Source organism: Falco biarmicus, chromosome 9, assembly GCF_023638135.1.
Source record: "Falco biarmicus isolate bFalBia1 chromosome 9, bFalBia1.pri, whole genome shotgun sequence".
NCBI classification, from domain to species: Eukaryota; Metazoa; Chordata; class Aves; order Falconiformes; family Falconidae; genus Falco; species Falco biarmicus.
The window spans coordinates 7,123,808-7,143,846 of record NC_079296.1 but is presented as its reverse complement, the minus strand read 5'-3'; the positions used below and the strand labels follow the sequence as shown (position 1 = coordinate 7,143,846).

At 57.2% G+C, this 20,039-nt stretch overlaps 1 protein-coding gene across 4 annotated transcripts in view; it reads right to left on the bottom strand.

Annotated features, from left to right (window-relative positions):
* Nucleotides 1-11,602, bottom strand: part of NOTCH1 (notch receptor 1) — a 44,613-nt gene extending 33,011 nt beyond the window's left edge. For 2 of the 4 annotated variants that reach the window (XM_056352192.1, XM_056352194.1), the window contains exons 1-2: nt 11,265-11,602; nt 9,565-9,646 (exon numbers count right to left, since the gene is read on the bottom strand). In XM_056352192.1, coding sequence (XP_056208167.1) covers nt 9,565-9,646; nt 11,265-11,427 — 245 coding nt within the window. In that variant the 5' untranslated portion in view covers nt 11,428-11,602. The remainder of the gene's footprint in view (nt 1-9,564; nt 9,647-11,264) is intronic. The other 2 variants (XM_056352193.1, XM_056352195.1) reach the window with 1 other exon arrangement.
* Between the last annotated feature and the right edge of the window lie 8,437 nt (nt 11,603-20,039).

Genomic DNA, 20,039 nt, shown 5'->3' with positions numbered 1-20,039 from the left:
AACCAAACTGGTGGTTTTTTTTATGAAGTCCCATCCAGGACCTGCTTTATTAAACACTCTGGGACACCAGCCTGGGAAAAAAAGAGAGTTTCACACAGGGAGGGCGGTTGGCAAAGCAGCAGGTTACTCCGAGTGACATCAGGTTAATAAAGCAAGAGCAGATCTCCAGTCTTGTTTAATTAAAAAAAGCAAACTGCAATTCCAAAGTCTTTGATGTGTTTTTTGGTTTTTTTTTGTTCGTTCCATTTCATTTTTGACCTAGCCCAAGCCATCTAATTGAGATTTTAAGATCCAGACTTTCATCTGGAGAGAAACTAAAGGAATTCCGAAAGCTGGATGTACTCATGGACAGGAGTGGGGAAAAACGTGCTAGAGCCCTGTTCCTCCTACCAGTTCGATGGGGAGAGGGAAAAAAAATGGCTTTGTTTCTTAAGTAGACATTAGTCAGGACATTTTGGGAATCAAAGTTCCCATTGTAATGAAAAACAATATAATCCCATTACTAAGCAAAGTGGCCAGGCTATTCACCGGGTGGTAACCGGCTACCTGGGAAGGAGCAGCCCTTCAATGGAGCTTCATTCACAATAAACATGAAAGATGTCGAAGGAAGAGACCAAGACAAAACTCGCTTCATTCCCACCCTCAACAATGGCTGCTATGGATTTTTTTTCCCCAGTTGATGTTTTTTATATCCTCTGCCGGCATGAATCTGCACAGCCCTATTGTTCGTGGGAGCGGGCTGCCCTGAGCCGAGCTCTGCCCTCTCTGCTCATCCCGGTCCCTGCTCAACCTTCTCTTGGAGAAGCCCATTTATGGGGCCACCATGAAGGATGTGCTTCCCTAGGGAACACGGGCTGAAGCCGGCGAGTGATCCCACTGTCCCCTTGCCGGGCAGGGGCGAGCATCCTGAGGCAGGTCCTCAAGAAGTGCCCACACGGGTGACCAGGGTGCCCAACCGCTGTTACCCAGCTCTCCTCTCCCTCCGCAGTGCTGCCCAGCAGCTGTGGCGTTTGAGAGCACCCACTGCAACTGCTCCCTGCTTTGATTTTTCAGATGTAAACATTTTCCCTTTAAAAACATTCTATCCTTTAAGCCAGCTGAAAGAAAAGTTGGAACTGGGGGGAGATGCGGAATTTCCTCCTCCTGAGGCCACCCTCCCTTCCCCGTCCCTTTCAGGGTACGTGCCCATTTCCACCCGCTCTGGACACAGTGCTGCCCACACCCGCTGCCTGTGCAGGGCAAATCCACGCTGCCTTGCTCTGACATGCACACAGTGCCGGTGTCACCACCTCCCTAAGCGATGAATTCTTATTTTTTTTTCGTTATCCCCTTAAACGAAGTTTTGGCTACACACCGTGCTGCCTGAGAGCCAAATATGGAAAACTCCCACCCGGGACACGCGTGACCCCACCATCCCCTCTTCTAATCCTGAACATAAAACCTGAGATTAGGATCTGAACAGCCACCAAGAGTTTAAACAAGCTATATTTAGCTCCGATATTTATAAACAGGAGGGGGGGGGGGGGGTGCAGAGCACATGGGTGCCCCTGCAGCACAAACCCTAAAGCCAGAGCAATTTGCTCCGAGGCTTTTTTGGTGAAAGGATGGGAGGGCACAGATGGCCAGTGATGGATCCAGTTCCCCCCAGCCACAGCCATGAAGCTGCTGGTTTCTCTTCGCAAGCAAAGCTCCCCAAAACAGTTATTAGCAACAAAAACCTCGCCTCCTTGGATACTATGGCCTGAGGGACGTAAAGCACCTCCAAGCAGACGGGTATCTATCTGCTCCTGGGATCTGCATCCCGGGATTTCTGTTGCTGCTGAGTTTATCCAAGGAAACGGCAAGAGAGGGAGGGAAGGTTCTGCCTCCGACACCTTTTGCCGGCAGAAATCCCTGTGTCAACATGACGCCCTCGCTGAGGGAGCGGGGACAATGGTGGCGGCTCTGCCCTCCGGCCGCAGCCCGCATTCCTGCCCCCCTCCCCTGGAAACCCCCCTTTTGTGGGGAGCAGCAGGCCCTGTGAAAGGGCCGTCTGTCGCCCTGCCTTTTGACTTGGAGGGTCTGTGTCTAACATTTTAATAGGGGCTGGGGGCTGGGGAGAGCCCCCCCCCCCCCGCCTTGTCCCAGGCTGCTCCCCAGCGGGGTCACTCTCCCAGCCCACCCCGAAGCCGGCGCACGGGGCTCCGGCCGCCGATGGGCTGTGGGTGCTGGTGGCACTGCACATCCTGCCCTCGACAGCCACATTCCTCCAACTGCTCCAAGAGGAGCTACTCGATGGGTTACCTGGCCGTGAGAGCCTTCGGGAGGGTCTTCTTCTGATCCCCCCCCCCAAGGATGCGCTGGTGGGGCAGGAGCACTGGGAACATGCTCTCCTCCATGGCTGCTCATAGACAGCGGGTAATTTCCATCTTAAAATAAACCACGGCACACTCACACTCACCCCCCAGGCAGCGATGTCAGCAGGGAGCACATGGTACTTGGGGTCCCCATCACCCCACCAGCGCCAGCTCTCTCAGCCAGGGGACACGGGACAGAGCAGCTGGCAAAGTGAAGACCCCCAGGGCCAAAGGCTCCTTTCATTGCTCCTCTTGGGGACAGTTGTGGTGGACACAGGTAGTGTCACATCGCTCCAAGGAGCCATAAAGGAGGATGAGGAGGAATCAGCAGCAGGACAGGAAGCTCAGCCCTACAGCATCAGCCCTTGCAGTGGCCTGGGACTGATCCTGCACAGCCCTGGGACTGAACCTGCACAGCCTGGCACCACCACTCTCAGCTACACCAACTTCAGATGGAGCCCAAAGCAACAGGCTCCCAGCCCGGCGGTGCTCCCCCCGGCACCCAGCCCACCACCACAAGGCTGCTTGCCTGCAGGGTGTCCCTTCTATATAAATAAGGGCAACGTTATAGCGTCATTAAAACTTAATAAATCCATTTCCCATATAAATACCATTAAATTCAGATTTTGGGGAAGGGAATTAGGGTGAAAAGTTGTTAAAAGAAAATGACTACTGCGCAAATAAATTTTTGCAACTTGACTGAGCGTGAAAGTTTCCCATTAAAATGCAACTTCGCTCCCTTTGCTGGAAATGTGCAAGAGCCTAACAACCAGGGCCTAAACATTAACTGTTTAACTGACTTTTCCAATATTAACTCCAGACTGCCATGGGGGAAGGGGAGGACGTGACGGGTGCAAGCTTAAAGCAGACATTAATTACTGCTGTGCGAGGGAAGCACAACCAGAGCGCGCACCGCTCGCATCTCACCGGCATCGTGCTCCCAACAGCCCTTGGCAGACACAGACATGGGCATCAGCGGCCGTGAACTAAAAATATTATATTCTGTTCTGAGGCAGAGGTCCCCACATGGCCCAGTTCAATGTCTTCCCCCCTCCCCAATCCATCACGTGGGCTTTAGTTGTGGTCCTGATCCTGCACCCCAAGCACTGAGCACCGCATTTACCAACGGGCACCTCTGTCACCGCGAGCCAGGATGCGCCCAGCAGGCTGTGTCCTCCCTCTCGCACCAAGACAGGTTTTGATGTTCAGATACAGCAGCAGACAGAAGGGGAACTGAGGCACTCAGCAGACCTCACTTGACATATGTGGAAACCTCAACACCATCCCGTACTGCAGACCCCTGCCCATGGGGCACCTGCCAACACGGGGAGGTGACGGGGGAGACTTGACCTGCTGGACATGCACTAGAGCTGTAAACTGGGGCACTGCAACAGGTCTTGGTGCTGCTGCGCACCGAGGAAGGCAGAGTCCAGCCAAAGGTGTGCAAGCCTGAATGGGCACCGTCACACCATCGGGAAGCACCCTGAGCTGCTCCACCAGCAAGATCCAGGTGTCAAAAGTAAAGACTGGGGTGTCCCCAGGTGGGCATCTCTAACTGTCCTGGGGTCTCCAAGCAGGTGGATGGGAGCTGCCATAGCCTGGTGTCAGTAAGATCTAGCGGAGTGCTGCAAAGACTTTCCAACACCACACGTGCAAAGAGAGTTGTGCTAATATGTCCAGAGGGTGCTTCCTCAGCCCCCCGAGCCCTGGCGCTACAGCCCTGGTCAGACCCTGCCGATGCCAGCAGTGCCAAAGCAGGACCCTGCCCCTCACACGTCACCGCTCCTGCTCCTGGATGCCTCCACATTCAGATACCCAAGAAGCAAAAGCGCAGCACCCCACTCAGCACCAGAGTAACGTTTCTATGCTTATTCCAGATCTCTGGCTGATGTGAGTAGCTGCAGTTTTACCCCAGACCAAAGCGTGAGCGCAGCCCTGGGCTGGTGAGCACCCAGCACAACACCCATGGCCAGCAGTGCTCATGATAGCAGGGGTAACACAAACCTGCTGCTGCTGATAGCTCTCAAGGCCAACCTGAAGGAGCCCAGCACCACAGGATGGAGCCCTTCTGTGAACAGATGGACTGGGAAAGCTGGGATGTGTCCTCCCCGCAACAAATCCGGCTCACCAAGGTACCATGCAGCAAGGCAGCATCGGGGACTGGCAGGATTTTGGCACAGCTGCGGGGCTGGGTGGCTGAAGCAACATCCTTCCAGGCACTGGGGCTCAGCGCCACGTGCCAAGGGCACGTAATGAGATGAAAACACTATTTGGAAAGCATCTGGAATCACCCCAAACCATCACACCTCTGGCCTGATGGTCTTTTTAACCTTGGGCCCCCAAGCAAAGAGCTGCGGGAGGTCAGCCCAAGGCCAGCTCGGGGAGCAGTGAGTGAGCAGCCCAAGTGCCCTGCGGTGCTGCCCCATCCCAGGCGGCAGCAGGAGCCAGGCAGTCCTCAGGGATGGCTGGACATGAAACCACACACACCTGCAGCCCTGAGCAGAGCAGACAAGACCCTGAACACCTTTTTGGCCCCTGGGAAGGAGGCTGGACTCAACCGAGACCCCACTGCTGGTCTGCTTTCCCAGGAGGGTTTAAGTTGTATCCCAGAAGTTCTTCCACTCCACAGCCTCAATACATGGTCTAAAACCTTCACCTGGAGTTTGGCGACACGTTAACCAGTCTCCATTCAGATACAGAGCTTACCAGCTCTCAGTAAGTGCACCCCGAGGCTACCCCCTCGTTAAACACACTGATGCTCTATAAATTTCACATTCCACTCATGTACACATGCCGTTACCGTTTGGGACGCCTACCAACATGAGCAAAACGAGGGTCACTACACCTCCAGGCCTGGAAAGAGCAGGTTAATTTCCAAACAATGTTATTTTAAAACTTGCTAACTGCCCCCTGATTATGTTATCCAAGCCCTTAATTGGTGAATAGCTTGGTCTTGCAGTGACTTATACGTGTCTCCCTCGTGCTACATACAATAAACTGGAACAGCCTTGGAGGTGAGAGCAGGGTATGCAGTATTAGCTGGAACAAACTGACATATCGTGGCTTCCAGCAGGTAGGAAGACAGCGAGTCAGTTTGTTGAGATGGAAGAGATTTTGGTGGAGTAAAAGGTACCCCACAGGTCAAAGCCAGTGACCTCCAGAAGCTGCCCACGGAGCCCCATGCACCGCATCGCACCGCAGGACCACACATTTAACAGCTGCAAATACCTGGTGAGGAATAGCCCCTCTGGTCTCGGGTGATGATGGCCGCTGTGAATACCCCATCCCCTCTGCATCCTGGGGAGCCTCTGAGCAAATTCATCTCGGCACGCACCACGCCATCCCTCCTGCTCATCTCTGTGCCACACGTACTGCTGAGGGACCTACTGAGATATTTCTTCTTGAACATGACCCACACTTGCCCCTGTCCAAATGTAGTACAACCCTTTGGACATCACAAGTATCCAAGCCATGAGAAAAAGCAAGCAAAAACCCTCAGCCCAATCAATAAAATCCCAAGGCAAGTAAGCAGGAGTCCGTGGGACCACCTGAGACAACTGATAACCATCAAGACACCTGGCAGAGAGGAGAGATGTAAACAGAGATTCTTCTAGCAAAGAGCTAAAAAATCCCGCTGCTGTCCCAGTGACCTCACCAGCTGGGCTTCTCAGCTAAGTTTCTCTTCAACTGGAATCTGCAACAGGTGACGCTTTTGTATTTTTAATCTACCCTTTTACCCATTTCCACCTTGTTCTTTCCGAGAATGAGATCAGACTCGAAAGAGCCATCAAGAGTTCTCAACATGGCTGAATCACCGCTCGTCTACTGCTTTAAGAGCTTCCTCTGGTTGATTGTTCAACACTCCACCCTCTTCCTCTCCAGCATGGAGACTGCATTTTTTCTTTGTTATTATTTCATGGAAATAACGTTGGGTTAAAGCACATGAGAAAAACCAAACCAGAAGGAAACTTCCGCCCTTTACAATGAGATAACAATGACTGAGCAGTTGAATAACTTGAAGGGCACAGAGAGCTGCAGGGCTCAGATCACTCCTCTCGTCTTCCTGGTTGTCTCCTGGAAGAGTCTGGAGTTAAAATAACCATCTCTTCCCACTACAGTCCCCCCTCTGAACGTTTCTTCCAATGTTTCTGGCCCACTGCCCGTAGAAGCTGGTGGTGGCAACAGGCACCGGCTCCGGAGCCATCGCCCCAGCTGAACTACAACGCCACGCTGATTCATAAACAGAGGAAGTACTTTAGCAAACCGACTTTTCCCCCTTTTCAGCGCAAGCCTAGCGATTAATTTAACTTATTCTTTTCCTCTGCCATCTCTTCTGCTTCTCTGGGCGAGGGTATGACAACCCAGGCGCAGCTCCTCTGACTTGAATGGCACGAGGCTGGTGGAGTGGCGTTTGAAACGCAGCCTTCTTTCATGCCATCTGCTTTTAACTAGCAGAGCAAGGGAGGTCCTGGGAATAAACATCACATGGCACAGCAACCTAAAATCAGCCCTACTCCTTTGCAGGGATGCCAGTCAAAACTACGGTTGTCCAACAGTCTAATTAGGAGCTATCACTAGAAGTCAAAACGATCTTTTTGGAAAACCTTCTCATTTTGTCTGGGAAAATGCCTTAGTCAAAGGCAAGTGCTTTTTCTGGAAAGCCACAGCTATCCAGCACCACGAAACCACACGTCAAGCACCGCAGCAGCCATCATCTGCAGGCAGGACCGTCTAAAGCTCCGGATCTGGTCCGAGCGCTGTGCGTCGGACAGAAACACCCTGCGCCTCCAGCTGGGGTCCGGGCAAGATGCGCCAAACTCTGCGGCTGCTCCTCCAGCACTGAAAGACCCGGCTACCCCTGCCAAGATGGAAAGCAGCTCCAAAGGCGGCTTAATTAGGCCGCTTCTGTCGCGAGCCCTCCAGCCGATCAAATGCTCAGTCCTCTCCATTCAATTAAAGCCCTGCGTGCCCCGAACTGCCTGGCAAAGGGACAAACAAGATAAGACATCTGGAGTTTTACAAACTATCCCTGTAAAATAATAAAGGCAGAGAAATCTCATCGCCTCGCACCGGCGATTCCCTTTCCGTAACAGGGCCGATAACTCGGTTTCAGAGTTATCAGAGTCGTCTTCACGTAACCCAACGAGCTCTCTCCTGCCACAAACGCCAGGACGCTTGTCCGCTGGAGTAGCGTCTCCCTCGTACGCTATTTATTTCACTCCACTTTCTAATTGGATTTGTGGGGGCAGCACAATGGGGCTTTATGGCCAAACTTTGTTAAGTGCCAGGCCGAGCAGAGATGTGGCCAGCAGCCAAAATGGTGCATTTCACGCAGGCGCCAAAGGGCAGTGCCAAGCTTTTCTGCGTCTGGTATCTGTGTTCTTGGCTCTGCTTTGTTTAAGAAGCTTGGAAGCAAAACTCCTCGTAAAGAGATATTCAAACAAGTAAAAAACCAGGATTTTGCAAGCTGCTCTCAGATACCTCAGAAAGCTGCACCTCCTCCAGTCTGGCAGTACCTCCGATATCTGCCCCGATCGCCCACGGAGCATACCCTGCACGGGACAAGCGCTTTAACACACTGAGAACACACACTTTGGTTTCCTGCAAAAATAACTCGCACACACTCGTGAATCCATCCCAGCATCTGCAGCCAAGCGAGAGGTGGTTATTCACAGCTAGCAAGTTTAAAGAACAAGTTCTTTAAACTTTTTCTCTTAAAAAAAGCCCATCCCAAGCCTACTTTGGAGGCTTCTCCTCCATATAGAGCTCGCACACATCAGATCTAATTAGATTCCATCACCATCTGCACATGAAAAGTAAATCAGGAGTTGCAGAGACTTAAGAAAAAAAGGGAAGAATGACCACAAGGAAAAGGAGGGGTGTAAGGTTGGGGAGGGGGTGGAGGGTTGGGCATTCTGGGAAGCCATACATGATTAGTCACACAGCATTAATCTGCCTCCCTTAACAATAGCTGCCGAATTTCGACCGAATCCCAGCTGTCGCTCTTTGAATGAAAGAAAACAAGATTTAGAGCGTCAAGCGTTGGTAAGGGCTTCTGTGCAAAAAAAAGTGGCGTGCATTCATTAGTGGCTCACAAAGAGACCCAGCCTTTGTCCATTAAATTGCTCATGTGCCTGATTGATTTGCTGATTTATTTGCACCAAAGGGTTGGGGGGCTCAGCTTGGAGAAGGGGGCGGGAGGTGGCTGGCTACTGGGCAGAGTAACGGCACCCAGGCAGATTTGCAAAAAAGCAACACACATTGTCAAGGGAAACTGCCATTCAACAGGTTGGGATTGGAAATGCCTTCAGGTTCCTCCGCCGAGGACTTCCTATTTGGAAATTTGGGGTGGGTGGGAACGTCTCCCCGCCCGCTCTCAGCTCAGGCCACGTTCAACAGGCAGAGGGGAAATCTGGCCGGAAAACAGAGTCTTGCCCATTCACATTTCTTTTATGGAATCGTTTTTAAAAGGGAGCTGGAGTCTTATTCATTTCTCTTGATTATTGTTCCCTGGGAGCCTGGAGTGAATCGGCCATCGCTGCGGTGGGTCGGTTGGTCCTTCAAAGAGTCCCAACGCTTTACACATCCGTTTCCCCACAATCGGCTTGGAGAAAGCTCCGGCCCGGGTGCCAGGTCCTGCCAGGAACGCCGGGCTGGACCGCAGCTTGGCACCGGCGCTGGCAGGACTGCGGGAGGAGGTGGCCCTGCTCCCCTGCCCGCCCTGGGCGATGCCCCGCAGACCCACGGACATCAACGGGGCAGCTCCAGAGGCCAGAGCCACACCATGAAACCTCTCTTGAACGTTTATTGGAGATATACTGGGGCACCACACCATGAACTGCCAGGGTGCAAGGGAGTGAAAGGCAACGCTTCGGGGCCAGGAGGGAGTAGCTGGAAGACAGACAGAGAGACAGACAGCTTCCCTCCCTGCCTGACGGTCCAACGAGTGCCGCGGGCTGGCCCTACCTCCTGCTCCATCAGCAGGGCAGTCTGCATAGGTTAACACCAGCAAAACATGGCCCTTTGCCCATGTTTTTCCACCCAGCTACGAACAAAGCCCAATCCTGCCAAACTCGCGGCGACTCCTACACAAGCAGGTTATTCTTGCCACTCAAGGAAAGAGAACGCATCTTGCCCTATTAAATCCAGAGCCTTCAAAGCAAAGTCAACATGCATGTCAATACTTTGGTCAGGAGAGATGAAAATCCTCTGGCTCCTCCATACTTACTGGCACACCTCCGTCCCGTTGAGAAAAGTTTCACACTTGCCCCCGTTGAGGCAGGATTCGGCAAGCTGTGTGCACCGTAAACCTGCAACAGAAGGAGAGCGTTAGCCATGGTGAAGGTTCTGGGTGGCAGTGGCAGTGGCTGCATCCCCTAGAGTCACCCAGACTGGGGACAGGCTCACCGAGACCCCCTGCGCAGCCTGGTGAGATGGGGGCTGTGGCACCCGGTGGCCCCCAGTCGCAGGGTGATGGAGGCGGGCAGGGACCGCATGGCCCCAGTGCCGAAAGGCTCACCTAAAAATAAACTCAGGGTGGGCTCGAGGGCAGGCTCTGCCTTCTCCTCCAGTGGGAGGGCTGACAGAGAGAAACCCCAGATCAGGCCCTTGAGTGACAAATGCCATTTGGGAAAAACCATCCGCCCGAGGGCCCATGAGTTACCATTAACTCGGTAACGAAATGAGTTGCCCGTCACAACTTGCTATGAGTAAAGTTTTCATTGTCTGGCCCTCAGAGCCAAATTCTGCACAGTTACCACAGCAACTTGCTGAAAGTACCAGAATCGCTTCCGATTTCCACCCCGGCTCACTCTTCCCCCTTCTCTGCCCCACTCGCTCTTCACGGTAACCGGCTCCGCACCACGCGTGTGCAGCCAGAGTGGTTTCACATCGAACAACTTGGCACCACCACGACCAGAACCAAACTTCTCTGCCAGGCGGCTGCCGAGCCCCCCGCACCCCAGGGACATCCTCGGGGCTCTGGCCGCGCCCCGCCCCCCCCCCCAGCACACCCCACAGGGGATGGAGCGGGGGGGCTGGGGACCGCTCCAGCCGGCCACAACTTTCTGCAAACTTCGCCTGCGAGGGCTGGGCGCCAGGCACGGCTCTTAGCCCGGGCGGTCCCGGTGCGGAGCGGGCCGACGGCAACCCTGCTGCCTTCCCTTCCCAAAACCCTCCCAGGACACTCCTGCTGTAAGGATGGTTGCTCGCTCGGGGCCGGGGCTGGGGGGGGCATGGCAGGGCCCCGGCCCCCCGCGGGCGGGCTGCTCCCCGCTCCGCCCCGCACCTCCGGCCACTTTCAGGGCTCTTCGCCCCGGCCCCGACCGGCCGCCCCCGACGGGAGCGCAGCGCGGCGCGGCGAAGCGCCCGGGCCCGCCCCAGGGCCGGCGCCGGCGGGGGCTGGGGGGGAGAGCCGGGGGGACCCTGGTGACTTTCAAGAAACAGGAAACCGAGAAAAATTTGCAAAACGGTTAAAAGCTCTCGTGGAACAACAGGCAGGAGCGCGGCCGCCCTGCGCGCCCCTCCGCGGGGCCGAGCCTGCCCCGAGCTCCGGCTCCCCGCCCGCCGGTCCCAGCTCCGACGGCCCCCACCCGCCCGCCGTCCCGAGCTCCGGCGCCCCCCGCCCCCCCCGTCCCCAGCTCCGGTCCGCCCGTCGGCAGCGAGCGCAGCTCCCCGCGGCACCCCCCGGTACCGAGCTCCGGTTCCCGCCGGCCCCGAGCGCCGCTCCCCCGCCACCTCCGGGACAGCGAGTCCCTGCCCCTCCGCCGTGCTGAGCCCCGCTCCGCACCACGGCTCCAGCCCCGGTGTCCCCCCCTGCGGCGGCGCCGAGTTCCAGTCCCCCCCGAGCAGCTGCGCCCCGTCCCCAGGCACCGAGTCCGGTTCCCACGGACCCCCCCCGCCCCGACGGCGCCGCGCTCCGGCACCCACCGTGCCCAGCCGGACTCGGGCCCCCCGCCGCGCCCGGCCCCGCTCTCGGCAAACTTCCTGCCGGGCCGGGGCGGCCGGTGCGGGGCCCGTCGCGGCGGCCCTCACCTCGCGTCAGGGCGGGCAGCAGGAGCACCAGGAGGCCGGGCGCCAGGAGCCGCTCCATCCCGCTCTGCTCCCGCCGCTCACAGCCGCATAGATCCGCGGGGCCTCGGCCGAGCCGAGCCGGTACCGGTGCCGGTAGGCGCTGCCCCGCCGGGAGCCCCAGACACAGCGCGCCCCACGCCGAGCGCAGCGACTCCGAGCGCCGGCGCCTCCCGCGGCTGCTCAGCCCCGGCGGGCCGGGCCGGGCCGGGCGGGAGGGCGGGGGGGGCGGGACGGCGCGGGGCGGGACGGCGCGGCACGGCACGGGATGGGGCGGCACAGCACGGGACGGGACGCTCCTCCCTGCCCAGCCCGGGGGGCCGCGGGTGGGAAGCCCCTTCCCGCCACGGAGGGACCCTGCGTGAGATGGCAGTGGGGCGGCGGGGCAGACGCCCCCCGTGCGGCCACCGGACACCCCTGGTGCAGCCCCCCCCCCCCCAGCCACCAGACATCCCCGGTGCAGCCCCCCCTCACACAGCCGCCGCACACCTCCGGTGCAGCCCCCCGTCATGCAGCCGCCGCACACCTCCGGTGCAGCCCCTCCGTGCAGCCACCAGACACCCCCGGTGCAGCCCCTCGACGCAGCCACCAGACACCCCAGGTGCAGCCCCCCCCTCATGCAGCCACCGCACACCTCCGGTGCAGCCCCCCCATGCAGCCACCGGACACCCTCGGTGCAGCCCCTCCATGCAGCCACCAGGCACCCCTGGAGCAACCCCCCATGCAGTCCCCACAACCCTGCAGTGCAGCCCCCCCATCCCCAGTGCAGCTCCAGCACAGCCATCCCATGCAGCCACCACAGGGCCCCAGCACAGCCCCGGACCCTCCCAGGCAGCCCCCCCAAGCAGCCCCTGCATAGCCCCAGTGCAACCCCAGACACCTCCAGGTCGGCCCCCTACCCCAGCCTTGCTGTGGCTCCCCCATACACATGCTGCATAACCCCAGTGTGGTTCCCCCCATAGTCCCAGTGCAACCCCAGTGCAGCCCCCTTAAACAACCTGAGTACAGCCCCTGCGCAGCCCCCCTAGTGCAGCCCCCCAGCCCCTGCACAGCCCCTGCACAGGGGCAGCTGGAAATGGCTGGTTGCGCCGGTGGACCAGGGCTGAGCATCCCAGGGGGTCACCGGAGCACTGGGTGCAGGGTGTTGGGGGGGGGGGAGGGGGGGGGCACGGGGTGGGATTCACCCTGTGACCAGCACCATGGCGCAGGTGCGCGCAGGTACGTGGAGCCATCTCCCAGCGCCTTCCCCGCCCGCGCAGGCGGCTGCCCCGGGAGCTGGGGTCGGTGGTGTTTGTTTTGTGCTGTGAACTGATGAACTCGCAGGCAGAGCCCTGGCCAGCCCGATGCGCCACATCAACAAATAAACAAATAAATTAGCGGAAGCGGGGAAGCCAAACCCGGGAGGCAGCCCCACAACCCCCAGATGTGCGCAGGCTTCCCAGGCGTGCAGCTCTGCCTGTGGGTCCCCGCACCCCCATACCCGTGTTCCCAGCGCCCCGTGCCAGCCTGCAGCCATTCTGTGCTGCAGGCGAGCCCAGCACGCCCAGCACGCCCAGCACGCCAAGCTGCATGGAGCCTTGGGATGGGGGCACGGGGAAGTCCCACCTGACACCCAGCCAGAGCCCAAGCCCAAACACTTAAACTCGAGTTTGCTGGTGTCACCCAACGGGTGTGCCTTCAGGGGGGTGCTCAGTGGCTGCGCCCCCAGAGCATGGAACCAGCCGTGTGAGGATGCTAATGAGGGATGCTTCCTCACAGGGTTGTGGGGGTCAATCCTGCTCAGCAAGCCTGTGGTGCCTGTAAAGGGAGAGGGGGGCAAAAGCTCATAGCACAGGGAATTTGGGGTGCTAACTGCCCTGGGGATGGGGGCACCTAAATCCCATCAGGCTCCAGGGTCTCCCCGAGGCCCTCTGAGCTGTGGCTGTGGGAGGCCATCAGGCGGCTCTTCTACAGCTCTCAAAGATGGGGACGTGCGGGGCCAGCTGCTGACCTTTGGCTGAAAGCTCGGAAAAGAGGAAGAGGAGCAAGGGTCTGCAATGGGTTAATGGGAAGGAGGTGACACCGCTGTCATCTGTCTCTCTCATCACAGGGCACCTTTCAGCCCCAGGTTCATCCCATCCCATGCCAGGCCCAGCCGGGTGTTATCCCACTGCTTCCTGTTGTAAACTATTTCCAGAGCAAGTGTGAAACAATTAAACCAACCGAAGGGCAGGGTCTGCTCATCAGATCAAAGGAGGGAGCCCTGCAGCGGTACCTCGCTCCCCCGCTCTCCCCTCCTTCCCTGCACCTCCAGTGTTCATCACTTTGGGCTCTAACATGGTGCCCTGACCCCAGCTGGGGAGCTGGGGCTCTGAGCGGAGCAGGGTGCTGCTCACGCTTCAGGGGGCTCCAGTCCCCTATGAAACCTTAAAGCGTCCCGGGGAGATGCCACTTGGCCCACTCTGTCACGGCAGAGTAGGGGCAAGGCTGGGCCATTGACACGTTTCAAGAGCAAATAACAGATGCCAAAGGATGCGCAGCTGTAATGCCTCTGCACCGCCATTCTGGCCGGGAAGCAGGCACCCCCCCTCTTGTGCCCTCCCTGCAAACACCAGGGGGGTGGCAGTAGCAGGATGTGGCCCCTGCTGCTCCCCTGGCTGAGCAACATCCCTGCACTGCTGTGACCGCCACCACCGTCAGCCTCAGCCAGGCAGAAGGCAGTTGCGAGGGCGGCCTGAGGCTTCCACCGCTCGGGCTTCCTTGGAGATGGAGAATTCCGCTCTCTTTCTCCATCTCCTCCCGTTCTCCCTCCCCATCAGAGCCCAGGCAGCATCTCGGCTCTACCTGGTGGAAATACCGGCCGTAACTTTGCCCGGGCTTGTTCTCCACGTGCCGAAAGCACCATGTGTTTAGCTTAGCTGCACTGGGGGCTTGCTCCCTGGAACTGCAGAGAGCCCCCCAGCCCTGCCAGGTCATCATGTATTGTTGGGGTGCCCATGTCACCTGGGGATGGAGGGGTGGTGACGTTGGCTGCCGCTCGGCGTGGGGGATGCGGTGGCAGAACCAGGTGGTGGAATCACCCAGCTCTGCCTGCTGCCCCGGCGCTGCCGCTGCGGATAACTGGCACCGCCTGCTCTCGGGGTGCTGGAAACCCACAAGCCTGGGGCTGAAAGAGCATGTGGGAAGCCATGTGCCAGCCCTGGCCCCGGCTTTCCCCTGCGCTGGGGAGGGTCTGCTGGCAGCGGCCAGGGGCAAGGCGGTGGATACAGGCAAACACAGCCATGCGTGCAGCTGCGCAGCCGTGCCGCCTCACCCCCCCGAGCACAAAAGGTCAAATACATCTATTTATTGCCATCACCCGGGGGCTGCTGTGACCCCGCGGCAGTGGGGTGGCTCTGCACCGGGGAAGGCTTTGCCGTGGGGGAGGTAAAAGGCTTCTCTGTGGTTTCTCACGGGCAGGACGGGGGCACAAGTGTCTCGGCATGAGGATGACCCCTCCAGCCGGGCGCTGCTGCGAGGCGCCCCGCTTTAATCTGGTGCCATCCTTCCCCTGGTACTGAGAGGATCTGGTGCAAGATCCTTGCAGGGAACCTCCTCGAGTTTCCTTCTCCCAAACGCCTCCTCCAGAGACTCCTACGAGGAAAAGAAAAAAAGAGAGGAAGGCAAAAGTCAGCGTTCAGCATAAATCTTTTTGCAATAAGAGGTGAATATGACATAAATCCAAAGAAACTTTTTATTTTGAGTGGTCTTCAGGGGTTAAAAATAATGGGATTTTAGGTACTTTTAAAAATAGCGTTCATAAAAGGCTTTAATAGAAACCTTGGCAACTGTCCATATGATTAGTGATTTAAAAACATAAAACCTCCACACATGTTTAAAAGTTTTAATAAGTTAAAATTAAATGAGTGAAACTCTGGGAATATTTTTTTGTTACTGCAAGCTAAGAAAATTATGTCCGTTAAGCAAAACTTAATACAAATATAAACAGGTAATGCACATCTGTAAATTATTTTCATGTCTCCAGGGGCTGGAAAAAAACCTAAGTGAGACCAGCATTCTTATATATATTTTGCCTTGACAGCTCAGGAAAAAATTTGCCAAAAACCAGAGTTAGAGCACTGGGCTGGCGTGGGAAAGTTGGTTTAGTGAGAAATTTGCCCTAGGCTATTTAAATAAAAACAGGCGTTTTTTTAATGGCAAATGCCTGTTAAATACAACCAATGCGGCTTCCAATCGCCTGAGTAACTAGTGTGCCTATTCCTTCTTGACACTTTCATCTCTCTATCATCACAATCAATATTTTGCTCTTATACATTCAGTGTAATAAAAATAGGACCGATAAGGCAGACATCAAACTCGATGTCTCCTGCTTTCCCTGCCCTGCTTGGTTTGGCATTCCTCTACCCAGCTGGTTTTCAGAGCGGCGCACAGGGTTAGCCCTCCTCGCGCTGGTACATGCACCCGCACCCTCGCTCACACTCTCAAAAAAGGCAATTTTTAGCAATTAAGCGTGAATCAAAGTGGGTAGAGCATCCTGGAAAGTCTGAGCAGATAAAAATACAGCCGGTCATGGAGTCTGCAATGTAAAACTATCCCAGGCAAAGCTGCCCCATAATGGGATTAAGCTGTGATTCCCTGGGGCACTGGAGAAATGAGGCTGGATTTGAAAGAATGGTCTAAATCCTGATTTTTCTTCTTCTTTTTTTTTTTTTTTTTTAATAGCTGTGTGGAGGATTGTGAATGGACTGCCATAGGATAAATCGCACCGATCGTGCCATCCCTCTGGCCTGGCAGTGATGGCAGTGCCTACGTTCCTCCTGGCAGTGCTGTGGGGATTGGTCCCACCTGCGTGTCCAGGCTCAGGATGGGACAGAGGACAGCCAGCCTTCACTGCCAGGGACAAGGGTTGGTGCCATGTGTGTCCCTGCCCCGGCATGGCTGCTGCGCCCGAGCTTGGCACACATGGGGTTTTCCTCCTCGTGGGCTGCTGAGACTGGTTTTAATTGCGGGGTTGCTTCTGGCCATCATTTCTCGGTGTGTAAAGTCAGCTTAGTAACTCTCACCCACGGGATTAGCGACAGGCGGGGTGATGTCCCGGAGGAGCCGATTTCCCTGCACTGTTTGTACCTGGGTGAAAGGTGCCGCTGCACTATTGCACTATAAAATCTGTGTCACGTTTAAAATAAAATGCCTTTATGAGCTGTGAAGGGAGAGCAGGTGTTGGGCAGGAGCCTCTCAGCCTGGCCTCGGCCTCGCTGGCCCCTGTGCTGCTCTTATCCACCTCCATAAAACAACCGAAACCTTCACTGGTGTGTAAACAGAGGCCGGGGGGGTTATGGAGCTGTGGGTGATGATGTGCCCAGCCCCAGGCTCGTCCCATCCCATGGCGATCCCTTGTGGGTGCTGGGGCGTGGGTGCACCCACCTGCATGGGCTGGCTCGAGATGCAGGTGCCCCCTGTCCCTCAGTGTGTGTCCCTGTCCCCCCTCGCTCGTTCTTGTCCTTGCTCACGCCCTGGTGCTGCAGACCCTGCTGTCACTGTCGCCTCCTCTCCCTCACTGGGGTGATTCCTGGGGGTGTCACATCACCCAGCTCAGGGTGGGAGGGGGGGTGGGGTGGCTCTGAACCCACCAGTTCTCACCCACACAGGCAGTGACCCTGGCTCTCTCGAAGCACAGACCCCAGCCCAGCCTTACCCCCAGCCCTGGGACCGTGTGGGACAAGTTTGCACCCTGTGTTTCATGTGCATCTTCTTCCAAAACCATCTGTTTCTGTGCTTTTTCTTCCATTCCTCCTTTTCCTGCTGAGGTACGTGGGACTTTTCATCATCTCAGCAAAGAAATTGCTCACCAGAGTGTATGGAGGGGCCAGGATCAGACCTCTTCTGATATTTACATTAAATAATTGAAAACCATCGCTTGCAGCAGTGAAAACCCAAGCGTGATTCTCTGTGCACAAGCCCAGGCATGAACCTGATACTGGATTTCTGGACCGCCGCACAATGCCAAGCAGATCTGAGTTACACTGGCATCCCCATAGTTTCACCCAGCTCCGTACTGTTGAGATTTGCCTCTCCCAGGGCAAGCACTCAAAAAGACGTCTTGCTGTGTGGACACTTGCTCCGTGCAGGTTTTTGGGCAGGTTTTCTGGGAGACGTTGCTCCCAGAAACCTGGGCATGTCCCTTCTCGCTGGGCTGGCCTCGGGGGGACCAGGTTGCAGGGTCCTGAGATGCCACCAATGCCAGCAGGTAGTTTCGGGGGCAGTTCAGTGCCAGCTCTGTTCTCACAGCAATGGGATTCGGGACTTGAGAGCTCCTGTGCCAGGCTGAAGCCAGCTGAAATTCTTAAGCAATTACAAAAAGAGGGTGCAAAAGTGCTTTCCACACCCCAGCCCTTGCTGCCTGCTCCTTTTGCGGGCACTCCCACCCACCGCCCCCTCTTTCCTTCCGTGTGGAAACAGGAAGATTTGGAGATGTTTCATCTTGCAGAGCGGCTGCAAAGCAGCTCTTTCCCCCTTGAAACACATGCAGAGGGGACCGAGCATCTTCTGTGCCCATGCAGGACATTTTGGGCTCTGGGCAGTCGGGATGGCAGCCCCTCTGCCGAGGTGATGTGGGGGCTCCTGCATTGCCACTCACCATGGCTGGATGCATGTGCAAGGGCTGCTGTTGGGGAACGCTTCCCACCCAGCTCTGACCTTGGTGCCTCCCAGCAAAAACACCTCCTGGAGAGGGGCCAAGCATAACAGCCAGTTCCTTCTACTCCCTTCCTTCCCAGGCAGCCACATTATCACAGGGCTCAGCCGCGAATCAAAGCCAGGCACACGAAGACGGGAACCAGGAGAAATCAGCCTAAAGATGCCATTTCCACTTAGAGAGGAGGGGCTGCAGGGCACTGGCTGCCTCCCCGGAGCCGCCTGCTTTATTGTGGGGTGCCCCATCACAGCGGACTCCATGCCTGGGAAGGAGGGAAGGAGGGAGGGAGGGAGGGAGGACCCCCCCAACCATGCTTGGGTGCACCCAGGAGCCCCAGGAAAACCCCCGTCATGCCCTGTGCATCCCTTGTGCCAGGGCACTGGGGGTCCTCTGCCCTGTGCCGCTGTGGCTCCCATGGGGCTGGCTGCACTCAGGGGCTTTCATGGTGCCACAGCTGGTGCCAAATGGTTTGGAGAAGCCCCAGAACCCATCCTCTGACCTCTGCCCGCTGGCAGCTGTAGGTGAGTGATTTATTTCCTGGAAAATCATTGTGGATTTTCTTTAGAATCAGGCTGAAAAATACATTAACAAAAAAGCCCCCTGTGATGCCATAACCCTGCATCCCTCTGTGGGGTTCCCTCCCACAGGGAGGGACCACTCCTGCTTGGTGAGGGCTGCTGCCCACAGCCCCTCTCAGTGGCATGGGGGTCTCCCTTGAGCGGTGCCTCCTTGGGGTCCTGGCTGGCCCATAGAGCTTCCCCCTATCTCCACATACAGGGACGGTCCCACTACTCCCATGCCATGGTGCAGGCACAGGGTTGGTGGCATGGGCCAGGTCAAGTGCCGTAACACCCACCGGCAGCACCCAGGTGCTGTTACCACCCACTGGCAGCACCCAGGTGCCGTACCACCCACTGGCAGCACCCCTCCCCATGGCACGGGCCGGTGGTAGGCTTAGAAGCGGCCAGCAAAGAGATGCCAGCAAAGTGCGAGCCCTCCCCTGCCCCTCTATAAGGCACCGACTTCAAAGCCCAGTGACCTTTCAAATGCAGCAGCTCTTGCACTGGGCAGTGAGAGTCACAGCTGGGGAGGAAAGGGAGTGCAAGAGGGGACCCGTGCATCCCTGAGCCCACTGGAGGGATGGACCTGACCCCCCTGCCCCAGCACGCGGGGACAAGGTGATGCTGCCTGGCGGGATCCCCATGCCATGGCCAGCTCCCCACTCGTGGCAGGAGCCCGCAGCCTGCCGGAGCAGCATCTGCCCCAGGCATAGCCGGGCAGGGCTCTCGCTGCTGCCTGGACTTTGGAGCATAGGAGCTGTGCAGCAGCCCAGGCGCAGTGGCATGCTCGCTCCCTCCTGCTCCGGCACCTTGCCAAGCCGTGCCCCTGTGGCACGTAGGCTCTGCCAGGGTCCCAGTGCAGTTGGAGCTGCTGTGGGCAGAGCCATGGTCTCTGCTGCACCGTGCAGCGAGCTGCGGGCACCCACCAGATGATGCTCCCACGAACGTCCAGCAGCAAAAACACATCAAAGCGTGTCCTGATGGCAACGAGTAAACAGGAAGGGAGAGAAAGACAAACACAGCTCCTTGCAACTGTCGGGGGAGAAAAACAACTCACTCTCCAGGCGGGAGAAAGTTTGCTGAGAAATGTGGCAAATGAGCCAAATGAGCCAAATGAGCCAAAAGGGCTTGGGACCACCTACTCCAAATGCTGCCAGGTGCATGGCTGCGGGGGGCTGAGCCCCACTGGCGGGGGCTGCAGGGGTCGGGGGTGCCTGTGTGTCTCCTGGTACCCACACATACTGGGGCATCGTGCTCAGTGCTCCACAAGCGTGGAGCAAAGTGGTTTTGGGAAAACTGGAGGAGACAAGGCTGAGTTGCAGGCTGCTTCCTCACCCGCTGCCTTCCCAGTGCCTTGCAGGGAGGCGGGTTCCCAGGGCTGCCCGATGGGGCTGCGGCAGG